The sequence below is a fragment of the Pseudomassariella vexata genome, assembly GCF_002105095.1.
Source record: "Pseudomassariella vexata strain CBS 129021 chromosome Unknown BCR38scaffold_1, whole genome shotgun sequence".
Lineage (NCBI taxonomy): Eukaryota > Fungi > Ascomycota > Sordariomycetes > Amphisphaeriales > Pseudomassariaceae > Pseudomassariella > Pseudomassariella vexata.
In genome coordinates this window covers 612,403-637,681 of record NW_024467956.1, presented here as the reverse complement: position 1 = coordinate 637,681, position 25,279 = coordinate 612,403, and the positions used below count along the sequence as shown (strand labels likewise).

The 25,279-nt window shown below is 49.3% G+C and overlaps 6 protein-coding genes and 1 non-coding gene across 7 annotated transcripts; 6 read left to right on the top strand and 1 right to left on the bottom strand.

The window, feature by feature from the left end:
* The first annotated feature begins 32 nt into the window (after nucleotides 1–32).
* Nucleotides 33–135, top strand: BCR38DRAFT_t40. The gene has a single exon. It is a non-coding gene; the product is annotated as a tRNA-Thr (tRNA).
* A 539-nt stretch (nucleotides 136–674) lies between these two features.
* BCR38DRAFT_415792 (uncharacterized protein) lies at nucleotides 675–1,584 on the top strand. The gene has a single exon (XM_040859051.1). It carries the CDS (start codon nucleotides 1,000–1,002, stop codon nucleotides 1,456–1,458), a length of 459 nt encoding a protein of 152 aa, XP_040720641.1. The 5' UTR covers nucleotides 675–999; the 3' UTR covers nucleotides 1,459–1,584.
* An 86-nt stretch (nucleotides 1,585–1,670) lies between these two features.
* On the top strand, nucleotides 1,671–3,965 carry BCR38DRAFT_415789 (uncharacterized protein). Its single transcript, XM_040859050.1, has 5 exons — nucleotides 1,671–1,954; nucleotides 2,240–2,462; nucleotides 2,620–3,221; nucleotides 3,277–3,466; nucleotides 3,521–3,965. The coding sequence occupies exons 1-5, from the start codon at nucleotides 1,868–1,870 to the stop codon at nucleotides 3,772–3,774; spliced, it is 1,356 nt and encodes a 451-aa protein (XP_040720640.1). The 5' UTR covers nucleotides 1,671–1,867; the 3' UTR covers nucleotides 3,775–3,965.
* Nucleotides 3,966–5,100: 1,135 nt separating this feature from the next.
* On the top strand, nucleotides 5,101–6,565 carry BCR38DRAFT_2922 (uncharacterized protein). The gene is made up of 4 exons (XM_040854474.1): nucleotides 5,101–5,250; nucleotides 5,307–5,783; nucleotides 5,846–6,081; nucleotides 6,143–6,565. The coding sequence occupies exons 2-4, from the start codon at nucleotides 5,394–5,396 to the stop codon at nucleotides 6,222–6,224; spliced, it is 708 nt and encodes a 235-aa protein (XP_040720639.1). The 5' UTR covers nucleotides 5,101–5,250; nucleotides 5,307–5,393; the 3' UTR covers nucleotides 6,225–6,565.
* A 576-nt stretch (nucleotides 6,566–7,141) lies between these two features.
* BCR38DRAFT_302052 (uncharacterized protein) lies at nucleotides 7,142–7,598 on the top strand (the record flags this gene model as incomplete). Its single annotated transcript, XM_040854572.1, has 2 exons — nucleotides 7,142–7,307; nucleotides 7,450–7,598. Coding segments are annotated over 2 exons (315 nt in total), but the record flags the coding sequence as incomplete, so codon positions are not given.
* Nucleotides 7,599–8,290: 692 nt separating this feature from the next.
* On the top strand, nucleotides 8,291–8,948 carry BCR38DRAFT_453693 (tubby C-terminal-like domain-containing protein; the record flags this gene model as incomplete). The annotated part of the gene is made up of 2 exons (XM_040861622.1): nucleotides 8,291–8,597; nucleotides 8,680–8,948. 2 exons carry the CDS (start codon nucleotides 8,291–8,293, stop codon nucleotides 8,946–8,948), a joined length of 576 nt encoding a protein of 191 aa, XP_040720637.1.
* Nucleotides 8,949–10,723: 1,775 nt separating this feature from the next.
* On the bottom strand, nucleotides 10,724–24,727 carry BCR38DRAFT_479572 (polyketide synthase 3; the record flags this gene model as incomplete). Its single annotated transcript, XM_040863167.1, has 9 exons — nucleotides 10,724–10,852; nucleotides 10,913–11,567; nucleotides 11,631–11,724; nucleotides 11,804–12,009; nucleotides 12,131–12,172; nucleotides 12,230–12,351; nucleotides 14,235–18,530; nucleotides 18,567–22,940; nucleotides 23,027–24,727. The coding sequence occupies 9 exons, from the start codon at nucleotides 24,725–24,727 to the stop codon at nucleotides 10,724–10,726; spliced, it is 11,619 nt and encodes a 3,872-aa protein (XP_040720636.1).
* Between the last annotated feature and the right edge of the window lie 552 nt (nucleotides 24,728–25,279).

Sequence of the window (25,279 nt, the reverse complement as noted above, 5' to 3'; positions counted from 1 at the left end):
CCGGCGAAATTCTGAGAGACTTGTATTATGATGTCGGCTGGTGTAGTTGGTCACTTCGCTGGTAGATAAGTCCCGATTTGAGCCTCGCCCACTTGGGTCGGTGACGAGTCGCGGGTTCGATTCCCGCAGCTGACACACAAGGGGGTTTAGTCAACCCTTACGGCGCGCTGCCCACCTTGTTGACTTCGCCTACCCAGCGATAATAGGGAGATTGGTGCAGTTTAGGATTACGAGCATCCTAGCCAGTCGACCGTCAAGCACTACGTCGGCGGAATATAACTCGACAGCCGGTCCAGAATTCGAATCGTTAATCCGACCTCTTATCGGACCCCCTCTCGCCGCGATTCTTGCGAGCGTCTAGACCACGTTACGGTCTATCCACTTGAGCGTATGGTTGAGATGTATACGCTCGACGAGAACCCCACTTAGCAGATACTACGACTTGTCGCGACAAAAAATAGTCGAGCATCTTCTGCACATCAGCAGCATCCCACCCCTGAGGACGAATTTAAGTGCCACATTACCACACTTATCGGTAGTTCAGGCAGGGGTTGTAGCACAGACTTAGGGAGGGACAGGAGGTTTAGTAGTCGTTTGGCTACAAGTTTACCTGTATAACCGCCCGACGCGGCTTAAGGGCCCGCTATATCATCTATAGCCCCTTAAGGAAGTACTTGTAGAGGTACCGAGGGTTAACACCTACGGCGTATTCAATATTATATTTGTATTATGATGCATTACCATAGTCCGTGAGCAGATATTGAAATCCCTTTTGACACTACCTAGATAAGGACAGGTCGGCAACTGTTCTCCCATGAACGGCGCATGGTAGTCCTCCACATCCGCCTTATCCTCAAACTCGTCATAAGCCGAGTCATTATTAAGCATAAAGATAAATCGGAATTGACCCAAAAACAAATGACCCGCCCGGTGGGAGTGCAGAAGCATATATATAACACGCTGCATGAAAATTAGCTTAAAGCAGCTGTAGATATGTAGATGACTAGACGGCAGCGAAGTTGCCCACGGGTGACCGTAGGTCAACATATCGCCGACGAAAAGTGTGCCTATAAAGCGGCTCCGTGCCAGATCAACCATATTGGGCGGGATATAGATGCCGGTTATATCGAGGCCGATGTCGGCTATCATTTGTGCGACAGAGATCCCGGTGCCGCAACCGGCGTCGAGGATGTGGGAGCCGGCCGGGGTTTTGGAGATGGCTTTCTGTATGCATACGGGTTCGAAGGTGTTGGGGCACACATGTGTATTGTATTGAGGATAGTTAGGCTAGTGCTAGTGGGCTGGAACCAAGTAGTGCTGGTAGCTACGCACGAACCACCTATGACAGTCGGGTTTCTTGCGGTAGGCATGCTCGTATTCTATTTTGAGACCCTTGAAGGTCTGGAGGTCGGCCGGAGAGCTTGGTATAGAATGTTGCGGGCAATCTGGAGAAAGTAGTCGGTGGAGAGAATTGAATATTCGTTCGTACAAAGGCTTCGTAAGGACCTCTAGGCCTACCCAGCTTGTGCGAAACGTTATTCGTATATCGATTTCCCCAGTATCGCGACGTGCGCTCCATATATATGTGTAAGATGTGGTTTCCGTGAGATCGAACGATAGCAAGCCAACTGGCGATATCACTTGCATATATGCAGCATTCCGCCCAATGACAATCCATCATACGTATGCATCTTCGGATTTATTGCATACTGTGTAACGAAGAGAAAAGAGGAGACGGCTTCATTGCATTGGGAAGAGGCTGGATTACGTGATTTTGCAACACATGAAAAAATAGGGATCGAACCCGATTCCTTAATACTCGTCTCTAGTCTGTCGACATCAAGGGGAGATCACATAATCCAACAAAATGGACGAATTACTATTCCAGGAATATCTCCGGGGTTCCGAATCCATTCCAGAAGCCATGAGCTACCTAGAGATCTTGAATTACTCGGTACGTTCGACATGACCCGCCGCGGAAATAAGGGTTGGCTCTGCTGCTAATGCGTCATGTATTATCTAGGACCCAGCACTTAACACGCTTCCCGAAGTGCACTCATTGAGCTCGGATGATTTTGATAGTTTTCTTGCCCGCAAGGTGAGATAACTACCCCAAAGCAGAACAAGATAGACCGGAGGCTGCTGACCTTGTCACCGTCACGACGCAGGGTGTGTTTGCGCCTCGTAAGCTGGACAACAGCTTCGCATTGAAGAATGGCATTCGTTTGATGCAAGTAAGGGATCTACGAGGATGGAGTTGCTTGCTAACCTAGGGTTCAGCACACACCATCAAGCACTGAACGCGCACACGTTTGATCCAACGGTCATTTCTTTCAGCAAGGAAGCGTACGAATCGCTCGTACGGGAAATGAATTTACCATACCGTGCGATAGAAACTTCAACGGTTGTTGGTCCATTCTTTTGGTGGACAATTGTCGAAAAAGCAGATGGTGCATATCTTCGTAAGTAGTGTGTGAGGCAGGTTCTGCGCAAAGATGGCTTATCATGAACGACGATTGGATGCTCATCAAACCCGGCATTGGACCTCTATAAAATTGCAGTCGGTGCCAAGATTATGTACAATGTAAAGTTACGGTTAACCTAGCTGATGACTTCTAGAATTCATATTCCGCAAATCCGACGCTCGGTGGAAGGGAAACTCAAGAGGCTGGGAAATGATACTCTCCTATTCATTCAACACGCGGATCACCTCGGGTTACCTCAAGGGAACAGATTCAGTCGAGATTGAAACCATTCTGAGGCGCCTGAAGGCGTGCGCCCAACCAACATCTCACGCCTTGCTATTACCCATTCTCGTCCTAGGCCACGAGATGTCTGCCAAAAACGACAACACTCAGAGAAAGATCCGCGAGCAGATTCGCCGACTGGAAGACGTGCTTAGCGGACGGTACAAAGTGGAAGCCGCCGCTGGCTATGCTTCTGACCAGGATCTCACCCTTGATGCGATCAATCATGATATGGTTGAATCTCATTCACAGGCGATGTGGAAGCGGCCACAAGCGTGGCAGAATGTTGTGACAAGATTAAGCAAAGCGACAGATTATTACTGGGAGCAACTGCCAGAGGAAGAAAAGACGCCAGAATTGGAAGGTTTGCACAAAGTATTGCTGAGTCGACTGGATTTCGTTACGGCCAAGCTGGAAGGCCTGAAACATTATGCCGATGTATCTCTGGAACGACTCAAGCTTCAAAGAGAGGTGGTAAGCTCTTGAGAATGCCTTTGGCGCTGATAAAAATGGACTAACAAATCACTAGATGCACGGCATCATAAACCAAAGAGAGTCCAGGCTCAGCGCTGCCATCGCAATGGAGCAACATCGCTTGGCTGGCGCGAGCAGACGAGACAGTGTATCCATGAAAACGCTAACCCTGATGGGCTCGATATTCCTGCCTGGCACATTCCTGTCCTCAATTTTCAGCATGACCTTCTTCGACTTCGGAAATGGTATTTCCTCTTATTGAATTTCATGATTCCCTGATTTCGCTGACCTTGACAGAGATGGGCGACGCCGTATCCCCCATCTGTGGATTTACTTCGTCATCGCAGTCCCTCTGACGGCGCTTATCGTGGGCGCTTGGTGGATGTATGACAAGCGCCCAGATAATGGGGTCGACGAGGATGTCAACGAGGCCGAGAAATACTTGGACAGACTTGAGGCTCAAATCATGGAAGGTATTCGGACCAAGACAGGGGCCAGGGTGAGGACTGGACTTGTTGATAATTCTCACATTAGACGATCGATCAACGTGTGATGAATTGAGACTCAGGTTTCGGATGCAATGCTCCTTCAGAGCATTTTACTTGACGCTACTGTGATAGGAAACAAAATCTCGTTCCACCCCTCAAAACTTTGATCGTTGTTATTGTTATCAACGTTATATAACTACTCCACGTCATCCCAACTTGCTCCCTAATGTAGCTACGATTTCCACATTAATGAAACCCATAGAAAGCACGCAATGCATGCGCAGAAATATAAATTTATTATTGTGTCAGAAGTATAAACGCCCCTCGACGACGAACCTTCCTCCTCAAGAAACCCCTATCACGAACGCTTCGCCATATCTTGGGACCGAATATGATTTTACGGCCAGGCAGCATGGAAACCAAGGCCTAAAAACGAAAACGCGGATATCGTGCCCCAAGCCATGCACACTCTGTATATGAGCAGAAGAGAGCGATGACAACCCTTCTGAAATCATTCCACTGCCATTCGCTCGGGGTCACTGTCAAGTCGCCCAAGACCTTTTGATCTGTATGCATGTGTGTAAGCACGGTGGGCACGAACCATATCAAGAGTTTCACGTGTTGGATTTGTTCGGGTCTTTGAGCTCGTCTTCTAAGGCCAATTTGTTCTGGTTGCCGGCCATGACTTGGGTCTCGCGCTGCCATGCAACAGGCTTCAGAGATGAATATGCGCGCAAAAACTGGGGATCAGCGACAATTTTCGACTTGAAAGGTTTTAAGATATATAGAAAGACCAAGAAGTAGTGTGGCCGAAGTTGTGGTTATATTCCTGCACCCGATTATTTAATTATGCGGCCCGTCGCATACCTGATGTTTTTGCCGAGCCGGGTAGTGCGATCTTGCATTGATGGTTGAGAGGCTGGGAACAGGCAGTTGGAATTTGGTAAGGAGCCAGGGGCCAATTGTTCGACTACAACAAACCAGCGGGTCGATTTGGGTGATGTGGCACTGCTCTAGCCTACGTATTGTAGTTCGAACATGTACCCTGTTTCCTACCGTAAAAGTTTGCTGTTTACGTCTACTTTCAGGCTGAAACAAAGTCATATTGTCAAAATTCATGAGCGGCGCATGGTTTCCGAGAAAACCCAAGAAGGCAGAGGATGAAAATAGTAAGTCATTGAGGCGTGGCAGGTTGTTGGGAGTCAATTTCTCGCGGGATTGCTGTAGGATCGAGGCAGTGTTTTTCTCAGCCTTACTCAACATACCTACCCGACCACTCCAGGATCAAATTTCTCCACGGATCTTACGGAGCTGAGGTGAATGCTCCAATATTTTGACAGTTATGTGGACCCCAGTCTTCATAAGGCGTGGTAGGGGGGCTGGTAAGCTGCGACACCTGCCAATGTGGAATGGAGACCGCGCCTGTTGGCGAATGGGTATTATTCCGCCAGCGTGCAAAGTCGTGACCCGTTGCTGGATCTTGATGCATGTGCGTTGCGCCTCATCCAATAAGTGGCAGTGCGGCTGGTTTTCATAGCTTTGTATGTTATTTGATCCCCGTAAGTTCAACGTCAAGTAATTTGTTAACTTCGACTAGAAAAGAAACTTCCCATTCTGAGCCGCAACTCTGATATTCATCAAGACTCTGCAGTTGCCGGATCGAAATTCCTCGTTCTACGACACAATGAGCAACAAAAACAAAAACAACACCAACAAGTACGCCACATGGACGAACAAGCGGTCGTCCCCAAGTGGACGCCGCCTGAGGGTCGAACCTGCCACGCCGATGGAGACCTTCTCACCGGACCGTTTCTCGAACCAATACACACCAGTTCAGGAGACCTTCACGATAGACATCTTCGCAAACCAACCCGCCACCGCTATTGGTACCCACTCCACAGAATCTTATACTACAATCCCAGAGTCCAAGCCAGTCCAAAACTATGACGCACGTCTGTCATATTGGACCATCGCCCAGATTGGTCTGCGCATTGCATCTCTCGTCCTCGTGGGCATCTTGAACGGGATGAGTATTCGTGGATACGTTAGCTCCCTGCTCGTGTGGCTAGCCCTTGTGAGCCTCTATTCCCACAGCTGTTTCGTACACCTCCTCCGAGGCTGACAATATCACACTAGAGCCTCACAACCACCATCTGGGAAATCTCTGAATTGGCAGTCTTTGCCAAGCATCGTACTCATGGCATCAAACCCATGATCCGTTTCATCATGGAATTGATCCTCACGTTTGGGTCTCTGGGCTATGTGGCGCTCGCAATCGTCCAACTGGTCGATATCTCCAACGTGACCAACTATACCTGGAGGTATGGGTCGGTCGAGTACGGCTTTGCTCTTGGTCTGTGTGCGTGCTTGGCGTACGTTGCAGAACATACCCATCGATGATCATCTTGTGGACTTGCACTGACTGGGTTTTAGTATTATTCATGCCATCCTCTGCACCCGTGCATTCAAAGACTGCGCTGCGATGAAGAAGTTAGGTGCTCACTATGCCGTTTGAGATTTCTAGGGTGCATGGGCAATTCTATTTCTGGGCATGGTGAGGCATTCATGACTAGCACAAAGCAAGATCAACAGACTCGAGGGTGTTCGAATAACAGTTATAAAAAGAATAATGACGTCTGCTTTCTTGAGTATATATTTCGATCAGAACCCCTAGAGATGCCGCTTTCAATAGAACGTAGGGATGGATTTGATGGAACACTGATAGGGATCGCATATACAGGGGGCGGGGCTGCATTGCTGTAGGCTTTTGGGAGATTGAATTACCATACCTTTTCTTCTAGTCTATGATATGTGCACGATTTCTGTCAATAGTCCTAAAGAAACTGTAAGGGCAGCAGAGGTGCTTCCGTTTTCAAGTTGGTGTTAGTACTTACATGAGGAACAGGAAGTGATCCTCTTGGTCCTCTTGGACCTGGAAATTTAGAGTTTGGCGGCCTCCGTCCACGCGCTATTCAACCGCCGCGTTGGTGCCAAGTTGATCGGGGTTTTGCGTTCAACCACAAAACCGCAAACATTAGGCACATGCAATCAAGCCAATCGGTGCGGGCGTTACAATGCACAAGCTGCAACTTCCCGGGTTCGAAGTTCCTCAGGTCCAGTGCTGGCCATGGTGGACAGCTGAATCGAATCAAGGCGGACAGAGGTGGGGTTACTTGCCAAGCTCGACCGTGACATCATGCTGGCTTCCCTCGAAAGACATTCAACGTACGTGACGCAGTTGAGCTTGTGTTCCTTTTAGCTGACTCGTCGACCCCGCCTGAACTCTGTCCCTCCCAAACCGTCATCGCCAGAATACATAAATCCCTCTTCTTGGCTCTCAGTCAACTTTTGAGAATCTGCACTACACATTTCTGTCAACAGCATCCATACTCATAAGATAGTCTTGATCCATTCACCTACCAAACGATCATCATGGACTTTGTCAGCAAGTTGACCGGCGGCGAAAACAAGGAGGGCCAGAAGCCTCAGGGCGAGCAGCAGCAACAATCGTCGTCCGGCGGTGGCTTCATGGACAAGCTGCAGGGAATGGCTGGCGGCGGCAAGGAGAGTGAGAAGAATGAGGATGCCCTCGACAAAGGTTTGTTACAGCTTACCCCTCCATTTTACGAATAAGCGGGGCACAATCCAGCTGCACATCGTCCCATCCCAATTTCCAAGTTCATTTGGACCTCATCACCACCATCACTACACTTGCTAACGACGAATTCATGCATGTTTAGCGGTCGACATGTTCCAGGAGAAGATCTTAAAGCAGGGACCCCAGGACAACGAGAGCGCCGTTGAGCAGGCTAAGGACGAGCAGATCTCCGACATGATCCGCAATCAGTACAAGAACTTGACAGGTAGCGACGTGCCCATCAAGGATAAGGAACGATTCTAGACTCCTCCATGCGCTACACACCACACACACGAGTATATGGGCGTTTGGACCGGCTTTCTCCCCGTGACAAGAGGCAAGGTTGCAATTGGCTGCGGCGTATGATTGGTTGTGGGTAGTGAACTACATTCGATTGCATGGTACACAACGTGAGCTGCGTAGGACATGTCTAGTTCAATAACATGACCTATGAAGGACAAGTACATCTACAAGCGACCTTCATGTGATCATGCGTCCACACAGCTGTCATGAATATTCCATACAATCGTGGAACGCTCGGATGACGCCCAATCGGGTAAATTGCGGGGCGCTGATAGTATTCAACCATTACGACCGGCGGTCGGGGCTGAATACAAGGATTGTTTGTGATTAAGCATACCTACTTTGCGATTTGTCTAGGTACTTTTTCCAGTCTGAGGTAGCACTTATCTTTGTGTATTTATAAACTCCAGGCAGTGCGGGGCTGAGCGATATGGCTTGCGAAGGTTCATGGTAAGTGCTGCACTGCCACGGACTCTCCACGATAAAACTCACAGGTACCAGATTCATGAAGGTTTTGTAATGATCTACCACATCTCTCTACATTGTCTCTAGTAGGCTACCTCGGGCCTCAGTATCGCACAGTCAGAATCTTCTTATACAGCAAGATTTATCCTATTTCCGAAACTATTAGATCGACGAAAATGAATTCTTTACCAAGGCCGACAGGTATATTCGCCGACTTCATTGCACCTCAATGCGTAACACTGGTCGTGAAAGAAAAGATCATGTCTTGGTCGGGTGACGACTTCACAATCAGCACGGTAGACGGACGGCCGTTGTTCAAGGTCGAAGGCAAGGCCCTGTCCCTCTCGGGTCGCAAACGCATCATGGACATGCGGGGCACCCACATATTCACAATCCGCAAGAAGCATCTGGCCTTGCATGCCACATACTACTTGGAGAGTCCGAGCGAGCAAATGATCTTTGAGGTGAAGGGCAAATTCAGTCGTAAGCCTGACTCACATCACTCCCACTTGCCTTGCCCCAACGAGATGGCACGAAGGTACACTGACATGACTGCGCTTTGTAGTTATCGGGTCCAAGTCCACTGCCTCGTTCATCTCGCTATCCAAGGAGGCGGTCGAGTTGGAGATGAAGGGCAACTTCCTCAACACCAAGGCCGAGATCGTCGACCAGGTGTCGGGACTGCCGGCTGTGACCATCTCGCGTGATTGGTTCAACGGTCGTGAATTGCTCGGTGGTCAGCAGACGTACCATGTGACCATCGCGGCTAATATGGACATGGCCATAGCTGTGGCCATGTGTATTTGTTTGGACGAGAGGAAGAACGATAAATAGGAACTTTCCCGTCCCGCCTTGCGATAACTTGGTTGGGATTGATCAGTGGCTTCGAAGATACCCAAAATAAAAAGGTTACAATACTCGACTCTGCCGTTCATCGTTTAATGGGATTTGATCGGCACCTGGCTGCTGGGGGCAATCAGACGATCGAGCAACGGTCGGATAAACCCAACCAACCAATCATCAACACCCTAAGTTGGTTGGTCATGGTTGGTTCTTATAGGGTTGATTATTGCTGCTAAGAAATGAAGCTATCGCCAACCTCGCCGGCGCTAACCCCTGGAAACCTCTTGGCGGAGCTTTCATGGTTTCCTCTGTAGCGTCGTCCGGTGTTTTTAGCTAGTTACTATGTACTAACTTCGTAGTGTCTAGCATATGCCTATGATACCGGTGTTAAGGCCTGGCCGCTGTGAAGTGGTCATTCTACCGGTAGATGAAAATAACCGCTCACATTCAGCTTACATCGTCTGTATTGTGAGGAAATCTAATGCTATCAACAAAAGCTGTGGGTAATTTAACCGGCTATCATGCTAGTAGCTAAAACGGTCACGTATATCCATACTCATCTTATGATTACTAGGCTAGGGGTCTCGTCGATTAATACAGTGTTGACATACCTACCGCCGTTCATCGTTATTCTGGATGTCACAGATATAGGTCCACAGCCACGATGAGACAAACCTACAGCGCTTAGAGAAGGTGTAGCCTCGGGCGAGGTCTATCGAGATGCCAATACTCCCGGGGTCGGCTTTATAGGGGTGATTGCCCAGAACTACGCGAGCAATAACAGATCCCAACCCTTGACTTCGATCTTCGACAAGCAGGCAGTATAGAACATAGATGTCGTCTGTGTAACCTTCATTTAATTCAATATCTTCTTCGGGTTTCAAGTGGCCACCCAATGGCATCTTGGCGGTGAAGGAGGTTACAGCATTGGTAGTCAGTGTGCCCATAGCATCGTAATCACAAACCTAGAACCAAAGGCCAGGAGCTTCGAATTGCGGAGAATTCATGGGAAAACCCAAGGCTGAGATAAGTCAATAGCCAGGTATTGGGGATCGCCAGGTGGTAGGCAACTTGTTCGTGAACCCAATCGTATTCGTGGAAAATTGTGTGGATTTAGCTGAACGTTAGGGGGGTTGTGACTACCAGAAATTTGTCTTATCTATGATATCGAGGCCACCCTCACCAAAGTAAGTATAGACGAGTCGAAATGTAAACGGCGGACCAGTTGACGACATTGGGGTGCGTATTAGTCACTCCTTCAAGGCATTTGAATAAACTGCCATCGGTTAACACACAGGATAGTAACAGTACTTTATCTTGCCCAACCCTTGGGAGGCTGTGTGACCAACAATGCGTGTATATTCTGAAAAAAAAAGAATACTCAGGATTGGCTACATTGCATGGTGAGTGTTCCTTCGGCGTGTTGACAACCAGCCTTGCATATCGGCGGAAGTGATGCTGAATTCACGTGATGAGACCAAGATAGCATAACCTATATATCGGCTGATGAATCTATCGACAGACCCGAGGAACTAATTGAGAATGCCTTGAGTATACGCAACGCTTCCAACTCTTCGATGCAAATCGATGTTTTTACAATGTGTGGTGGCCCTTTACGGTCGACCACGTTTCAATTTATCTATTTTCGCATTCTATCCAAAGTAAAGTAAGTGGTAGATCAGAAATACTAACAATATTCCCATCTTGACACATCAACATTAATCCCTCGAAACATCGTGACCTGACTTCTCTATAGCCTTATTGTTCTATTCCGTCTCAGAAAACAACGGCGCATCGACTTCGCAAACCGTCCCAGGTTCCGGCAAAGTTCCATTGACGAAATAATCTGCGATGGCTTTCATTGTGCAAGCAGATCGCTGTGCCCAACTTGAGTGCTATGATCCGTTAGCCTTCAACACTCACTCGCGCATCGTTTCGCCGATTCAATTACTTACACCGTTGCCATTATGCTGAAGTACAACACTTCCATCAAATCCCGCGCTGACATTTTGCGCTGCAGCAAGTGGTGTCACAGGATCAAAGGTATTCCCGACCAGCAAGACCGGATTCCTTGTCTGCACCTGGAAATCACCATCATATCGCTCCTTAGCATCAAACTGCCACTGCGCGCACTGCGAGACCAGATTCGCAACCGTCTCACCGCACCACTCGCTGATTTCGTAGAACTCCTCCATGATCGGCACCAAAGCCTTGCTGCTGGATAAGCGCGGGAATTTGTCGCTGCACTTGATACCGGGCAGTGCCTCGTACTGGATAGACGCAGCCGGGGTGACAAGGTAGTCCAAGTGCTGCGCAAGGGTGTCTATATCGTTGCTTAGCATGCTGTCCAGGGCGGCGGCCAGTTGTGGCCACCCGCTTGGCCAGTAGAGGCTACCCAAGAGGGTGGCTTTGAAGATACTGTAATCTAAGACGAGCCCGGCAACGGGGATGGGTTCGTATTTAAGTATCTGCAGGAAATCGTGGATGGATGATTCTAGCTCGGCTGGAGTTTGGTTGCGATGCGCTAGGGCGCAAGCGTCGCCTGCTGTGACGCAGCCTGATAGGAAGCTCCGGAATGTTTTGTCTGTGTCCGTGAAGGTGACCGTATCTCTGTGGGAAGGGGTAAAGTCGATCAGTGATATTTTCAACGTTGGATGTCGAGGTGAGACTTACGGTCCATGGTAGTAGTCGTCCGGGTTAACCACTCCATCCAGAAGTACCCTGTCCATTCGGTCGGGGAACATGGAAGCCACTGTTGCTCCCAAAACTGTACCATATGAGCTACATGGAGATTGTTTCATCAGCTGGAAGTTCAAACTCGGCGACGCCTAAGAAGTTGTTCTTACCGTAATACCGCAACATCCCGTCTTCGCCCAGTGCGTCAACAATTTTCATCATGTCCCGTGCCACGAAAGCCGTGCCGACTAGAGTCCCACTTTCATTCATCCCATTTAAACAAGCATCCGACGATAACATTGCTTCAGCCCAAATATGCCCCAATGCTGTGTCTGATGAGTTAGCCGTAGCCGTATTTGGTATTTGGGCAAAAAGCCTCTCAGCGTCGTTAGCATAGCACGAATACGTCAAAGTCTGACCGGTTCCTTGTGTTCTAGTTATTAGAGTATACTGAATAGTTCGCAGTCTCTGACAATCGGCTATGGATCGTTCCTTACCGCGGATCAAAGCTGATGATATCGTGGAAACCACCCGTCATACTGAGCGCTTGAGGTGAGTACACAAACGCCAAAAGTGCAAAATCGTGGCTTACTTACTTTTGCAAGAATTCCGCTGTCGCAGCGAGGTTTTGTTGTCCGTCCCCACCTGGGCCACCGAAATTGATCAAGATGCTTCCCCTCGCGGGTTCGATTGTGGAAGCACCTGTTATGTTGATGATCTGTTGAGGTTCTATTCTATTCCTCGTGCCTGTTGAGCGCGCCCTGCCAACTAAGTGGGTGCCAGTCCAGACATTTGATGGCGAAAACTTCCTACAAAACAGCGTCTATCTTGTTGTGTGTGGCAAATTTTGAGAGAGGATAAAGTTGGTCTGTTCAAGAGCTATACGCTGTAGTTGCCAACATGGTCTCCTTGCCCATCTTGATGACACTCGTGGCTGTTAATGACCTTGAGTGCGTTCAAAACGTCACAACTGCAAATTTTTTCAACTATCGCACGCCAGAGGCGGTGAAAGTTTATTGCCAGTAACCAGAGGGATATGATGACGGCTCTTGCCTCGTATGGTTACTCAAATCAACCTTGGAAATCTGATCTCACGATACCTTCGACCTGGACCGTTCACCAGACGAACAGAACTCCTACATTAAACAAATCGGATCCCTCAATTATCTCAGCGCTGGGAGTAGAGCTGATATTACACTGACGACCCACAAGCTCTGTGAAGCCAATGCAGGCCCTTCCACACGACATATGGAAGCTTTGAAGCATCTCCAACGTTATTTCAACGGCTGGCCTGCCCGGGGCATTGTTCTTGGTGTTAAATATAACCCATGAGGTCTGAAACTTCACGTAGTTGCCAATGCCAGCTGTGCAAGCGAACTTGGAACACGTATTTCTGTCAGTGGCCACGTTGTCTTTATCGCGGGGGCACCAACCTACTGGAAATTCAAGAAGCAATCCCCGGTCCTGATCAGTTCAACGGAGTCAGCCTTCTGCAACTTGACTACAGCTGGAATTTCTGCTCTGTGTATTGCAAAGCTATTGAAGGAAATCAGCTTCCCTCAACCCCTGCCGATCGTCATATTCACAGACAGCCTCAATTCAAAGGCCAATGTCTTGAATCATCTGAACACGGCCAAAACACGCCGTATTGATACACAATACAAGTGGATCATAGACCGTACGACAAAAGGCTAATTCAAACGGGAATATGTACCAATCGGATACCTGGTTGCCGACGGTCTGACAGAGCCACTTTGAGAAAAGGTCACCCAATTTTGTCAGAATGCTTGGCTTTCAGACATACCCCTGGTAGATTCTGTTCCATGTCTAAATAGATAGATACTCCCTGTTTGTGTTCTTTACACCTTGCCTTGCTACAGGGGGTATGTTGTCGCTCCAGGCCAACTATGGTGCACATACCACTGTCGCCCTGCTTTCTCACATGTGTAGCTAGCATGCTTGGATAGCTTCACACACCGGAAGCATCTCTGATACAAAAATGATCACCATAGCGGTATTGGCCTATAACAACGATGTTCAGCAGGAAATCAATAAATACATATACCATGTGTTCAACTTTCCCCCACTGTAATGGATTGGATACATGTGTACAACTTCCAGCAATATAGTCACGTATGTCCCCTATCATTGACCCTGTTTCCTCTCAACTACCGCACTCATAGCTCTAAGATTTGAAGTTTCTCTTAAGAGTCGAAGATGAATCTTAACACCAAACTTCCGATGAATAGCATGTTGCAACTGAACCAGGAGCAAAGAATTTCCACCCACTGAAAAGAAAGAGGAACTTGGGCCAATATGGACCGTTTGTGCGACTGTTCCAATGACATCAATCCATATTGCGCGAAGATTTACTTCTGTTTCTGTAGCCCCAACCTCGATTTCAGTTTGCCCTGAAACCGTAGAAAGTGGTAAGCCCTTGAGAACTTCAGTATTCAGCTTTCCGTTTGGTGTGACCGGCAAACGTTCCAGGGGAACAATGGCTGATGGGATCATGTATTGTGGAAGCGTAAGACTTTGGAGAAGGTCTATAAGCTGCTCATGTTCCAGGTGCCTCCTGGGCTTAAAGACGACGTGGCATACGAGGAACTGCGGGTCGCCGCGAACCGTCACAGCTGCATCAGCCAAGTCGTTTGGTGCTGCCCCCAAGATTGCACCAGTGACCTCGTTAAGGTCGATTCTTAAGCCTCGGAGCTTGATCATCGCATTGTAGCCAAAACATCGGCCTAGGAAGACGATCGATCCGTCTGCATGGAGAATGCCCCTATCTCCGGACTTGTACATGGTGTGAAACCCTTGTTCCAGATACTCGGCACTGGCGAATGGGTTCTCGACGAATTTTTCATCGCCTAGTTCAGTGTCAAGATAGCCGTTGAACAGGCCGCTGCCAGCGATGCAAATTTCACCTGGCACGCCTAAAGGCAGCAGGCTCCCATCGCTTTCACTGGTGATATAGACAGACGTGTTTGGAAGGACGTAGCCAACGGATCCAGCCCTGTTATTGCATTCGTCCTGGATAGCACCGGCATGTACCTGGATATTCCGGTTGGTCACAATGAAAGCTTCGGCGGGCCCATAAGCATCAGTTAGCGTCAAATTGGGAAGCTTCAACTCTCGCACGCCCTCGATAAGCCGCTCAGGAAGGGCTTCTCCAGCTGTATGGCAGAAGCGCCACGAGCGGCATTGCTGCAAGACATCTGAGGCATAGCTAAGAAGCAAGTTGTACTCGGAAGGAGTGCCGATAGTATACTCGATCATCTCGTCGATGATGAACCTAGAGAGCATATCAGGGTCCCCTCTAGCTTCAACTGAAGCAACAACAAGCGTTCCTCCATTGGTGAAGGCGTTGTAGATTTGCGCAAAGGATAAGTCAAATCCGATGGATGTTTGCTGCAATACTCTAACTTGTTTAAACCCGTAGGCTTTGCTGGTGTAAGCAGCATAGTTCATCATGCCTCTTTGATGCAGCTTGATGCCCTTGGGCACGCCAGTAGATCCGCTCGTGAATAGAATATAACTATCCGATCCGGGGTCTGAAACAGTACGCTCAGGAGAACGAGCATGCCGTGGGTGAGCCCGAGCCTTCTCAGCTATGTTTAGCGATCTATATTCGCCATGGTCCTCGGTCGCACTGGCGGCAGTAGCTGCATGGAAGACGAGGAGATCTGGCTGGCATGCTTTCATCATGTCGTTACGTCTCGCAGCGGGCACGCTCACGTCCAATGGAATAAAGACAGCCCCGATATGGAAGACAGCCAACATTGTCGCATAGAGATCAATGCTTGGCTCACACAGAACCGCAATTAGAGATCCAGCTGTGGTCTTTGCTTCGAGTAGAATGTTGGCGTAGATCTCAACTAATTGCTTCAATTGATTGTATGTGATGGCCTCGTTGCCATCTTTGACGGCAACGGAACCGGGGAAGTTGGCAACAACCTGCTCGAACCTTTCCGACAACGACTGGGGCCACGAGTGCTCGACATCAGCACCGTGAGCAACGGTTGTCGCCTGTTGCAGCTGGGTGTCGCTGAATAGACCAATGTCCTTCACTGCAACCGAGGGATCTGGAGCCAGAGATTCAATCACATTGACAAATGTTTCCGCGATGAACTCTGTGGTCGAAAGGGAGTAAAAGTCGTCACTGCATCTGATATTGAGCAAATGGCCGTGCGAGGTAGATTGTAAAACGTCGATAGTCAAGTCGTAGAGAGTTGTGTAGATGGTTTCTTCTAGTTCCATGGTACAGCCTCCCACAGAGTTCGCGACATTCTCGCCGACTCTGTAGTCATAGGCCACTTGGACGAGAGGCATGCCTCCTTCACTCCTTAGAGCCTGTATCTTCTCCAAAACGACAGCAAATGGGACATTTCGGTTGTCGAAGCTGTCCAAAAGAGTCTTGAATGTGTTCTCCAGGACCTCTGGAAAGCATTCACCCCAAGATCCCTTGAAACGAATGGGGAGGATATTAGCCATATGGCCAACAGTGTCCCCAAACCGACTTGTCGGGTCACGACCATGGGACATAACGCCGATGCAAATGTCATCGATATCCAGCAGACGGCAAAGGAAAACTCGCATAACAGCCAAGTAGAATTGCATCGGAGTGACGCCGTGAGCCTGACTGATTTGCGTCACACGCTGCACAAGCTCGCTACTCAGCTCTCTTTTGACGAGATGATATCCGTATGACCGACGGTTCTGTCTGGTCTTAACCTTTGCCGTTGGCAGCAAAGGAATAGGTTCCGGGATAGGGTCGAGAAGGCGTTTCCAATAGTCGATACTCTCGTCAAGACGCCCCGCCTGTACATCGTCGATTTCCTGGCGAGTGAAGTCAAGATACGAGGCAGAGTCCTGAGACAACGTTTGGAATCGATATGCACGGTCAATATCAGCAAAAAGTAACCTCATGGAGACGGCATCAAGCGCAATATTATGGAATCCAATGACTAGAGTATGCCATTGCGCTCCATGACTGATCAGAGTGGCTCGAAGGGTGTCACCCGTAGCGAGGGAGTACTCATGTTTCGCAATTTCGTCGAATGCCTTCTCCACATCCACCTTTGCCGTTTCTTTGGTGGATTGCAAGCGACTGATTTGAGGGGTCGCGTTCTTAGTGACATGCTGCATGACTTCAGAGCTTCCGGAGGTTGCCAAGAAACATGTTCGCAATGCCTCATGGTGATGCATGACTTGATCAAAAGCACGACAAAACCTCTCAGTGTCCAATCGACCCTTGATCCGGAACCTCCCCGTAAGGTTGAATGATGTCCGACTATCAGAGAATGCACTCAGGTAGAAGAAACCGGCCTGAGCATATGACAAGCGCTCGGATCGAATAAATGGCAGTTGGGGTCCCGGAATTTGATTGGATATCCCAGTCAAACATTGGGAGGAAGTCAGAGAAGCTTCACTATCTCGAGCATCATGGCCATGGTTGGATAAAGTCGGGCCAGTTGACTCTTTTTGGGCATTCGGATCTGCCTTAGGTGCTAGCGTCTTGTTTGGCTGTGGCACTTCAGCAGTCGAGATCTCTCCCTTAGACATGCTCTTTGTTGCCGGTCTCTTGGCAATGTACTGCTCGGCTACGGTACGAATGATGGATGAGATAGAGTCTCGACCAAGGATCTTGAGCATGGAGATATCAGCTTCCAACTTCTCTCGGAGCCACTTTCGAATCTCAATGGCATTGATAGAATCAATTCCTAGATGTGACATGGGCTCATCAGGATGAATTGAGTGCAATGAAACATGGATCATAGACTCGATTTTTCTGGACAATAGCTCGGTGATCGGTGGGATTGCCTCATCAAAAGAGATAGCATCTTCCAGATTCTGTTGCCATCGCTGGATTGAAGAAGGCGCGTCGTCTGCTTGCCCATCCTTGGAGGCCTTAGAGACACGGACCATGTGAGAGAAAAGGGGCGCGTTAGCCCATCGTGGTTTAGAGCTCTGTCCTTGATCATGGAACATCTCGAGGCCCATGATAACCTCGCCACTTGGGGAGTTTGGATGGCCTGCAGCAATTCCTTGGAGGATAACATGATGGAAATCTGCTTCGGATAGAGCTGTAGGGAGATCAGTGCGGAGCCATTCCTCAACACTCGGCCCAGCAGAACGATCTGATCGAGCAACGTATCCGACATCTACGAGCATTCCGAAGTTGAGAATGGATGCCGCTAGACCGCGTCGCCTCCTATTCTGTACCAAGCTCATCATAAAGGCATTGCCCGCGTGGTATATCGCATGCCCGGCGTTGCCGCACACAGTGGACAAAGAACCAAACGTCAAGAAGAAATCTAATTTACTGGTTTTGAACTCGTCATCCAGATTGGCGGTGCCATAGATCTTCGGTTTCATCTGCTTGGCGATACTTTCAGCGGAGAGATTCGCGAAAATAGCCGGTTCCAGGACCAGAGCTGCATTTGTGACACCACCAATCTCAGGCATGGTACGGCGAAGCATTGCAACAGTCTCTCGAACCTGTGAACGGGATGTAACATCCATCTTCACCACGCGAATTTCAATGCCGATGGCTTGGAGATCATGAATCCAGTTTTGACCCCCTTTGGGGTTTCGACTAGACAAGACAATGTGGCGAGCGCCGGCGCGAATCATGAAGTAGGTCAGAGATTGACCAAGTTCACTTGCCATGCCAACGAGGAAGTATGTTTTGTCGGGTGACAATAGGGCACTTGGCTCGAGACCGCGGAGGATCGCACCGACTGAGCTTTCTCGCTTCCAATTTGTCACGACAGACAGACGTACCGGGCTGGAGTCACGCGGTTGGGGTAACTCATGGATGTTCACAATTGCCGGCTTCGATGCCGAGGCCAAGGATTCTTGGTGTGTCGAGTAGACCCTGACAGCGTCTTCGACTGACTGTTATGACAGAGTGTTGACATCGAATGTCTGTACTGTGCAGCCAGCAGGTAGCCACCGGGAAATAGTGTCGGTATTCTTCTTAGACAGACCATAGAGGTTGATTGGGCCACGAGGAATCATCTGTTGGAAACTTCGAGCGGTACTCTGAGGATGAACATAAAGCCATCCGTCGTGTTCGCTTTGTCTCTCCTTGCTAATTGCAACAAACAAGGCCTTGCAACCTGCACCTGCCACCACCAAACGTATCGCATCGGCCAGCCTATCAGACGCGCCACACACGAGAGTTGTTCCGTGGCCCGGAATGTTGGAAACTACATGCGATGCAATTAAGAAGCTTGCCAAGTTCGCGAGATCCTCTGCATCGCACTCCTGCAGACCCAAGGAACTGAAGTCAGAGTCCTCGCGAACGTGAGCAACTGACGAGTCGGTTTCTGACAGCGTCAATACAACTCTGTCTCCCTGGTCTTTCACATTTCCATAGCAGAGGAAGCAAGGAGATTCGTTTCCATCATGTAGCGCTACCGATAGCTTGACCTGAATTGGTACGTGGTTCTCTGGAAGATCAAGAGAACGGCTGCAGATAAGTACCGAATCCGCTGAGTCGACATCCTTGGCAATCTCGATCGGCTCTGCAGGTTCAACTAGCTTGGTAATCTGACGGCGTTTCGCGTTGTAGACCTCATTGGATATCTGATCGGGCAAAATTCGTGGCACCAAGATTTGGGAATCCTTGATGACGATCTCTGGCTCCTCTACCCAAAGCATTCCCTCGGCAACACCGAGAGAAGACGAGAATATGAGACGAAGGAACTGAGCCATCAGCACTTGGATATCCCATGGTTCATCTTCGTCAAAATCGAGATAATGAATAGTAGTGTCGGGAGATTCGAGTCTCAGCGAGCGTCCAATGCCGATCATGATATTCGCATACGGATCGTCTGCCATACGACGTGATGTTACCCACAAGATATTTCGCGAAATATCTAATACTTGCTTGAGATTTCGTAGCTCGCTTGGTGACGGGGGGGAAGAGAAGAGCGGCTTATCGAGGTCCTGGAAGCTGATAACGGAGGCTCCGGGCGGGATTCGAGAACAATCAATTTGATCGAAACGGCTGTATGCCTGTATTTCTGTTGCCCAACCACGAACCATTTTCTCTGCTTGTCGGACGAGTCTAGAAACCTTGCTTGTTTCACCGCCAATGAGGATCACAGGAGGTGGTGTGATCATGTCCATAGAAATGAGGGGATCTCGCAAGATGTCCAATCGATCGTCCGTGGCTTGGGAGGAGAAAACAGAGAAGCCATGCATTCCGACATTGGCTTGGTCGTGGAGAGTACAGTCAATTCCCGAGAACCCATGTCGCTCGAGGAGTTTATCCCATTCTCCAGTTGTGATGACAGGGCTTGCTGTTCCTCTATCACTGACACCAGCCCACCAAGTCTCCAAGCCTCCCATAATGGCGGTTGGTCGAAGCGAGGTTCCCGTAAATTCCATCGCAATCAAGAAACCTCCGGGGCGGATTAGTCTTCGCATATTCTGCACCGTTCTTGATAAATATCGGCTCGCACGTAAAACATCTGTCGCAATGACAATATCGTATGATCCTGCCTCAAATCCTTGGGAGGCGAGGTCAGCCTCCACTTCAAAGACCTTGAAGCTGACATTTTCTGTTTCAGCTGGGACTAGCTTTTCCTTAAGACTCTTGATAACGGTTTCCGAAGCACCAGCGCAAGTATAGTGTGCGTACGCGTCACCAACAGTGCCTAGGATGGTAGAAGTGGTATTTCTGACACCAGCACTGATTTCAAGAATATTGGTTCTAGGGAACTGGTGACTAATTTGGAGGACGAGCTGCGCAATGTACTCGTTGCATGTAGTAGCGCTGCTTCTGTTGTGGTAAAAGGAACTCGGCAAACTCTCGTGTGTATATTCCGAGGTCCCTTCCAGTAGGGTGAGAGTCCACTCTGCGCTGGACGCCAGCATTGCCATGTCAACGTCGCTCGGATCACGACTAAGAAGATGTTTGATAGTGTCGGAGCTGTCATTCAGCCACTCCCTCATCAAAACAGGGTGGTCAGCTTTGCGAAGCTGAGCAACGGTTGCGTCGATAAAACGCATCAGATCTTGATGATGGTGCTTCACAACGTTCAGCTCTCTCGCATTCACCGACCGAGCAAGCGACTGAAGATAAAATAGTGCGACGCGTTCGTACTCCTCTGGCGTGTACATGGACGATCTAGCACTGATTTCGGCAGTTCGTGGCTGAACTAGACCATATGCTGCATCAAGGCCCCAAACCGTCTTGGCAAAAATATTTCGATCTTCTGATGGTTGTGGCTCCGAAATAGCCTTAAATCTGACGCCCTCCAACTGGATGCCCCCCAAATCATCGCGAGTGCCTTTCTTAGCACGCACGTTGATGTCGGCTTCCATCAGCTTACCCAGCTCGGGACTGGTCATGTAAGCCTCAATCTCAATGTTGGTCGATCCATCGAGACTCAGAAAGTCCACATTGGGGTGGACGAGGGCCCTCTTAATTCCAACAGGGAGATAGGAGCTTGGCATGGATCTCTCAGCGGTAGATACAAAAGTGGCCAGTCCTGCTTGAAGAGCAACATCGAGGATAGCAGGGTGCAAAGTGCAGCAGACATCGAGGTCATCTTTAGGCCATGAGGCGACTGCTTTTGCATGGCCCCAGCACCTGTTGAGCGAAGTCAGTGCACGGAAAGTGCCGTCGTATCCAAAGCCAATATCCGACGCCGCGCGATAGAACCGATCGACGTTGAATGGCGTCAGCTCCACATTAGATATGTTGGTGGGCGCGAGATCCTCCGGTTCAGGTTCACCGAGATGAACAAGCAACCGGCCGTCACAAGTTTTGTCAGCCTCACGCCCGTCGGGATAACTGTAGCAAGCAAACTCTGCTTCCAGAATAGAACCATCTTCAACCTTCTCAGGTGAGACACGACTGCGTATTGTAAACAGAACCTCAACCTCATCTCCCTCGCCGATTACCAACGCTGTAGGGATGGCCATATCAAGAACTTCAACCAATTTGATGGGGCGGCCTGTGATGAAGGCTTTTGCTGCATCCACAGCCAGACTGATGTAGCCAGTCGCTGGAAATAGAACCTGGCCCTGAAAGACATGTCCCTTGACCCAGGGCATCTCCTTGAGCTGGAAGATGTTGCGCCAAGTGTGCTCATACTGGGCGTCGTTCCAGAGGCGACCAAGAAGATCATGGGGAGGTTGTTTGCCAAGACGATAATTGCGAACCACGCGGGATTCACGCCAATGAATCTGTGTGTGGTCCCAAGCGTATGGGGGCAAGTTCTTAAGCACCTGTGGTTGGGCTGCAAGACCGAATGCCTTCCGCCAACTCGCAAAATCAATCGAGGAAGGGTCAATGGTCCAGATCATTGCAAGCATCTCTGAAAAGGTTTCAATGTCGTCATTACCTCGACTTAGGCAGCTAGTATACTGAGGAGTATAATCAATCGACTGCTTGAATGTCTGGTTGACCGGGCCTTTAAGGGCAGGATGTGGGCCAATTTCCATTGCGGCACTGAATCTTGCGGAAACAACCTGGACGGCAAGCTTCACAGCTTCGGAAAATAAAACCGGTTGCACCATGTTATCGACCCAATACTGAGCCTCCAGTCCGGACTCAAAGGGTCTCTCGAGAATATTGGTGTTAGCTCTAACGCTCGAGTACCAATGGCACTCTTGATCAGTCGGAGGCGTTTGGATGCGAATATCGAGCTGCTTGAGGTGACCCAAGTAAGCATCAGCGCAGGCGAGCATATGGTGGGAATGATAGGCGACATCAACTTGAAGGGCCCGGGCCTGGATGTTGATTCTATCTAGGTGTTCCTTCATCTCCACGATTGCATCCTTGGCGCCAGATAGCGTTACACTCGAGGGGGAGTTGCTAGCTGCGACGTTTATTCGATTCTTGAATCGCGGTTCAGAGCAGAGCGCAGATGCAGCATCAAAGGGCATAGCAGCGGCCATCATGCCTCCCGACTCGCCAGCATCTCCTCGGGCAAGATGGGCCACATGGCCTCTGTAATAAGAGATGCCCATGGCATCCTTCCTAGTCAATAGGCCTGCTGCGTATGCTGCGCCAATATCTCCGGATGAATGACCAACGACGGCAGAGAATTTAATCCCACAGGCACGTAGAAGGTCTACGAGACCAATCTGAATAGCCGTGCAGAGTGGCTGCGAGAATTTGGCCTCTGACACGCGGGATTTCGTGGCATCGGCAGCCAATTCCTCACTGAGTGACCATGGAGGAGGTTCAGGGATACATTTCAAGGCCTCTTCACACGCAATGATAGACTCCTTGAAGAGTTTGCAGTGCTCTAACAGTGCACAACCCATCCGTGCCGCTTGCGCTCCCTATGTGAACGGTAGTCAGCACCAATACTCAGGATACTATACAAATTCTACTTCAAGAACGATGATGAAAACTCTATGCAACATACCTGACCGGTAAAGATGCCCAGAATTCTAAGCGATTTTGGAGCAGCGAACCCAGCTCCGGCACCAGACCCGTCCATCGATGTGCTTATAGTGTTGATCTGGTCCTCTAGCTTCTGAACAAGGTCATCAAGGTCCGAAGCTGCTGGGATCGCGACACGATACGGAAACGCTGTTCTTTTGGAATACAGGCTGCTGCTTAAAGAGTCAAGATCCAGAGACTGATTCTCCCGCAGGTAGGTCAATAATTGCTTGAGCCAGTTGACCAACGAAGTGCGACTTCTTGCCGAGAACACAAACGGGCCTCCAATTCTTCCTCCCACCATAGATTGATACACACTGTCATCCATGATTTCTGAAGTAGATGAATTCAAAGACGACACGATTGTCTCAGAAGGCTCGTAACTCTCGAGGATAGCATGAGCGTTCGTACCGCCGAAACCAAAGCTGTTGACACTTGCTCTGCGAGGCGCGTCGTGTATCTCTGGCCAAGGCATAAGAGAAGTAGGAACCTCTAGGTTCTTGTAAAAAGGCTCAACTTTGGGGTTGAGCTGATTGAAGTGCATGTTGGGCGGGATCGCCTTGTTCTGAATCGCTAGTGAGGCTTTAATGACTCCCGCCAATCCAGCACAACCTTCAAGATGGCCGATAATCGTCTTGATAGAGCCACAGTACAGGATACTGTCATCTTCATGTTTATTATCGGGAAAGAAGGTGTCTCGAATCGCTTGGGACTCAACAGGATCACCGGCCTGCGTACCGGTACCGTGGCACTCGAAATATTGGCATCGATCTGTGATAGGGTCCAAGCCCGCATTTCGGTATGTCTGCTGGATCAAGGCAGATTGCGCTGCAGGAGATGGCATCGTAATGCCATTGGTAGCTCCGTCCGAATTGACCAAGCTTCCTCGAATAACGCATTCGATGTGATCACCATCACGAACTGCTTGGGCTAGCGTCTTTAACACCACAGCAGCACAACCCTCTCCACGGGCATATCCACTGGCATCCTTATCCCACATGCGACAGCGAGAATCTGTAGAGAGTAGATGCATCGACGATTCTGCGATGTACCAAAACGGATCCATAAGTAGATTGGTACCAGCCACGACGGCCTGAGTGGCTTCCCCTCTATGGAGACCTTGGGCGGCAAGATGGAGAGCGACCAGTGAGCTCGAACAAGCTGTGTCGAGGGACAGAGAAGCTCCTTGGAGGTTGAAGGCATAAGAGATGCGGTTGGACAGGATAGCTCGAGATACGCCGGTAGCAACGTGGCTACCCGACATATCAGGGTCTCGAGATTGAATAGAGGTGTAATCCTCTGTCATTGAGCCGACGTGAACTGAGGTTTGCGAACCATCAACATCGCTGAGCGACCAACCCGCTGCCTCGAAGGCCTCATAAACAGTCTCTAGGAGGATCCTCTGCTGAGGGTCCATATCAGCCGCCTCCTTCGGATTGAGATGAAAGAAGGCGGCATCGAAGTGGCGAACATCCTCATCCAGCAAATATGACTTGTGTTCAACATTTGTGCGGCCGTGCATGTCGCCATTATTGTGATAAAAGTTTGCCGTATTGAGCCTCTCAGGGGGGAACTCTTTCAGAACGTCTCTCGGAGCCTTCAAGAGGTCCCATAGTCTAGATGGAGACTTTGCCGCACCAGGGAACCGGCAAGCTGTACCCACAATTGCCAGTGGTTCATACATGTTACATGAACCAAGTAAGATTGAGTCTAGTGATGTTTCTGAACGATGATATGTTGCTGGGGCTGAAAAGATGAGAGTGAGTGAGAATTTCAAATTTCGCAGGTCAGATTCAGGAACAGATGGTGGCAGGATGCTTCTTATATCCAAATCAGTAACACAACAAATTTTTAAATCTACAGTCCCCCAAAGTGAATGGCGTCCGTCCGTCAATAGCCTCCTCTGCGTTATCAGATGTTGCTACCGATGAAGACCTCCACTCACAAAAATCTCACCGCCCTGTGTCAATTTGATCTGCATACCAAGATGACAGTTCCAGCCCCAATGCAGGTAGGTAAATATACCAGCATATATGAGAAAGCAACGCCGTGAATAGTCAGACCGTACCGTTAGCATGCATCAAACTATTGGGCGGTGTGGGCGGCATGGGGGAGTTTGTGTAGATAAGTGTCATTGAGGTCATTCAATGTGATTAATAATTAAAATAGTAACGATTTACGTTTTTGGTTTAATATAATTCTAAGGCGCCAAGTAATGAGATGTGCGAGTGTAACA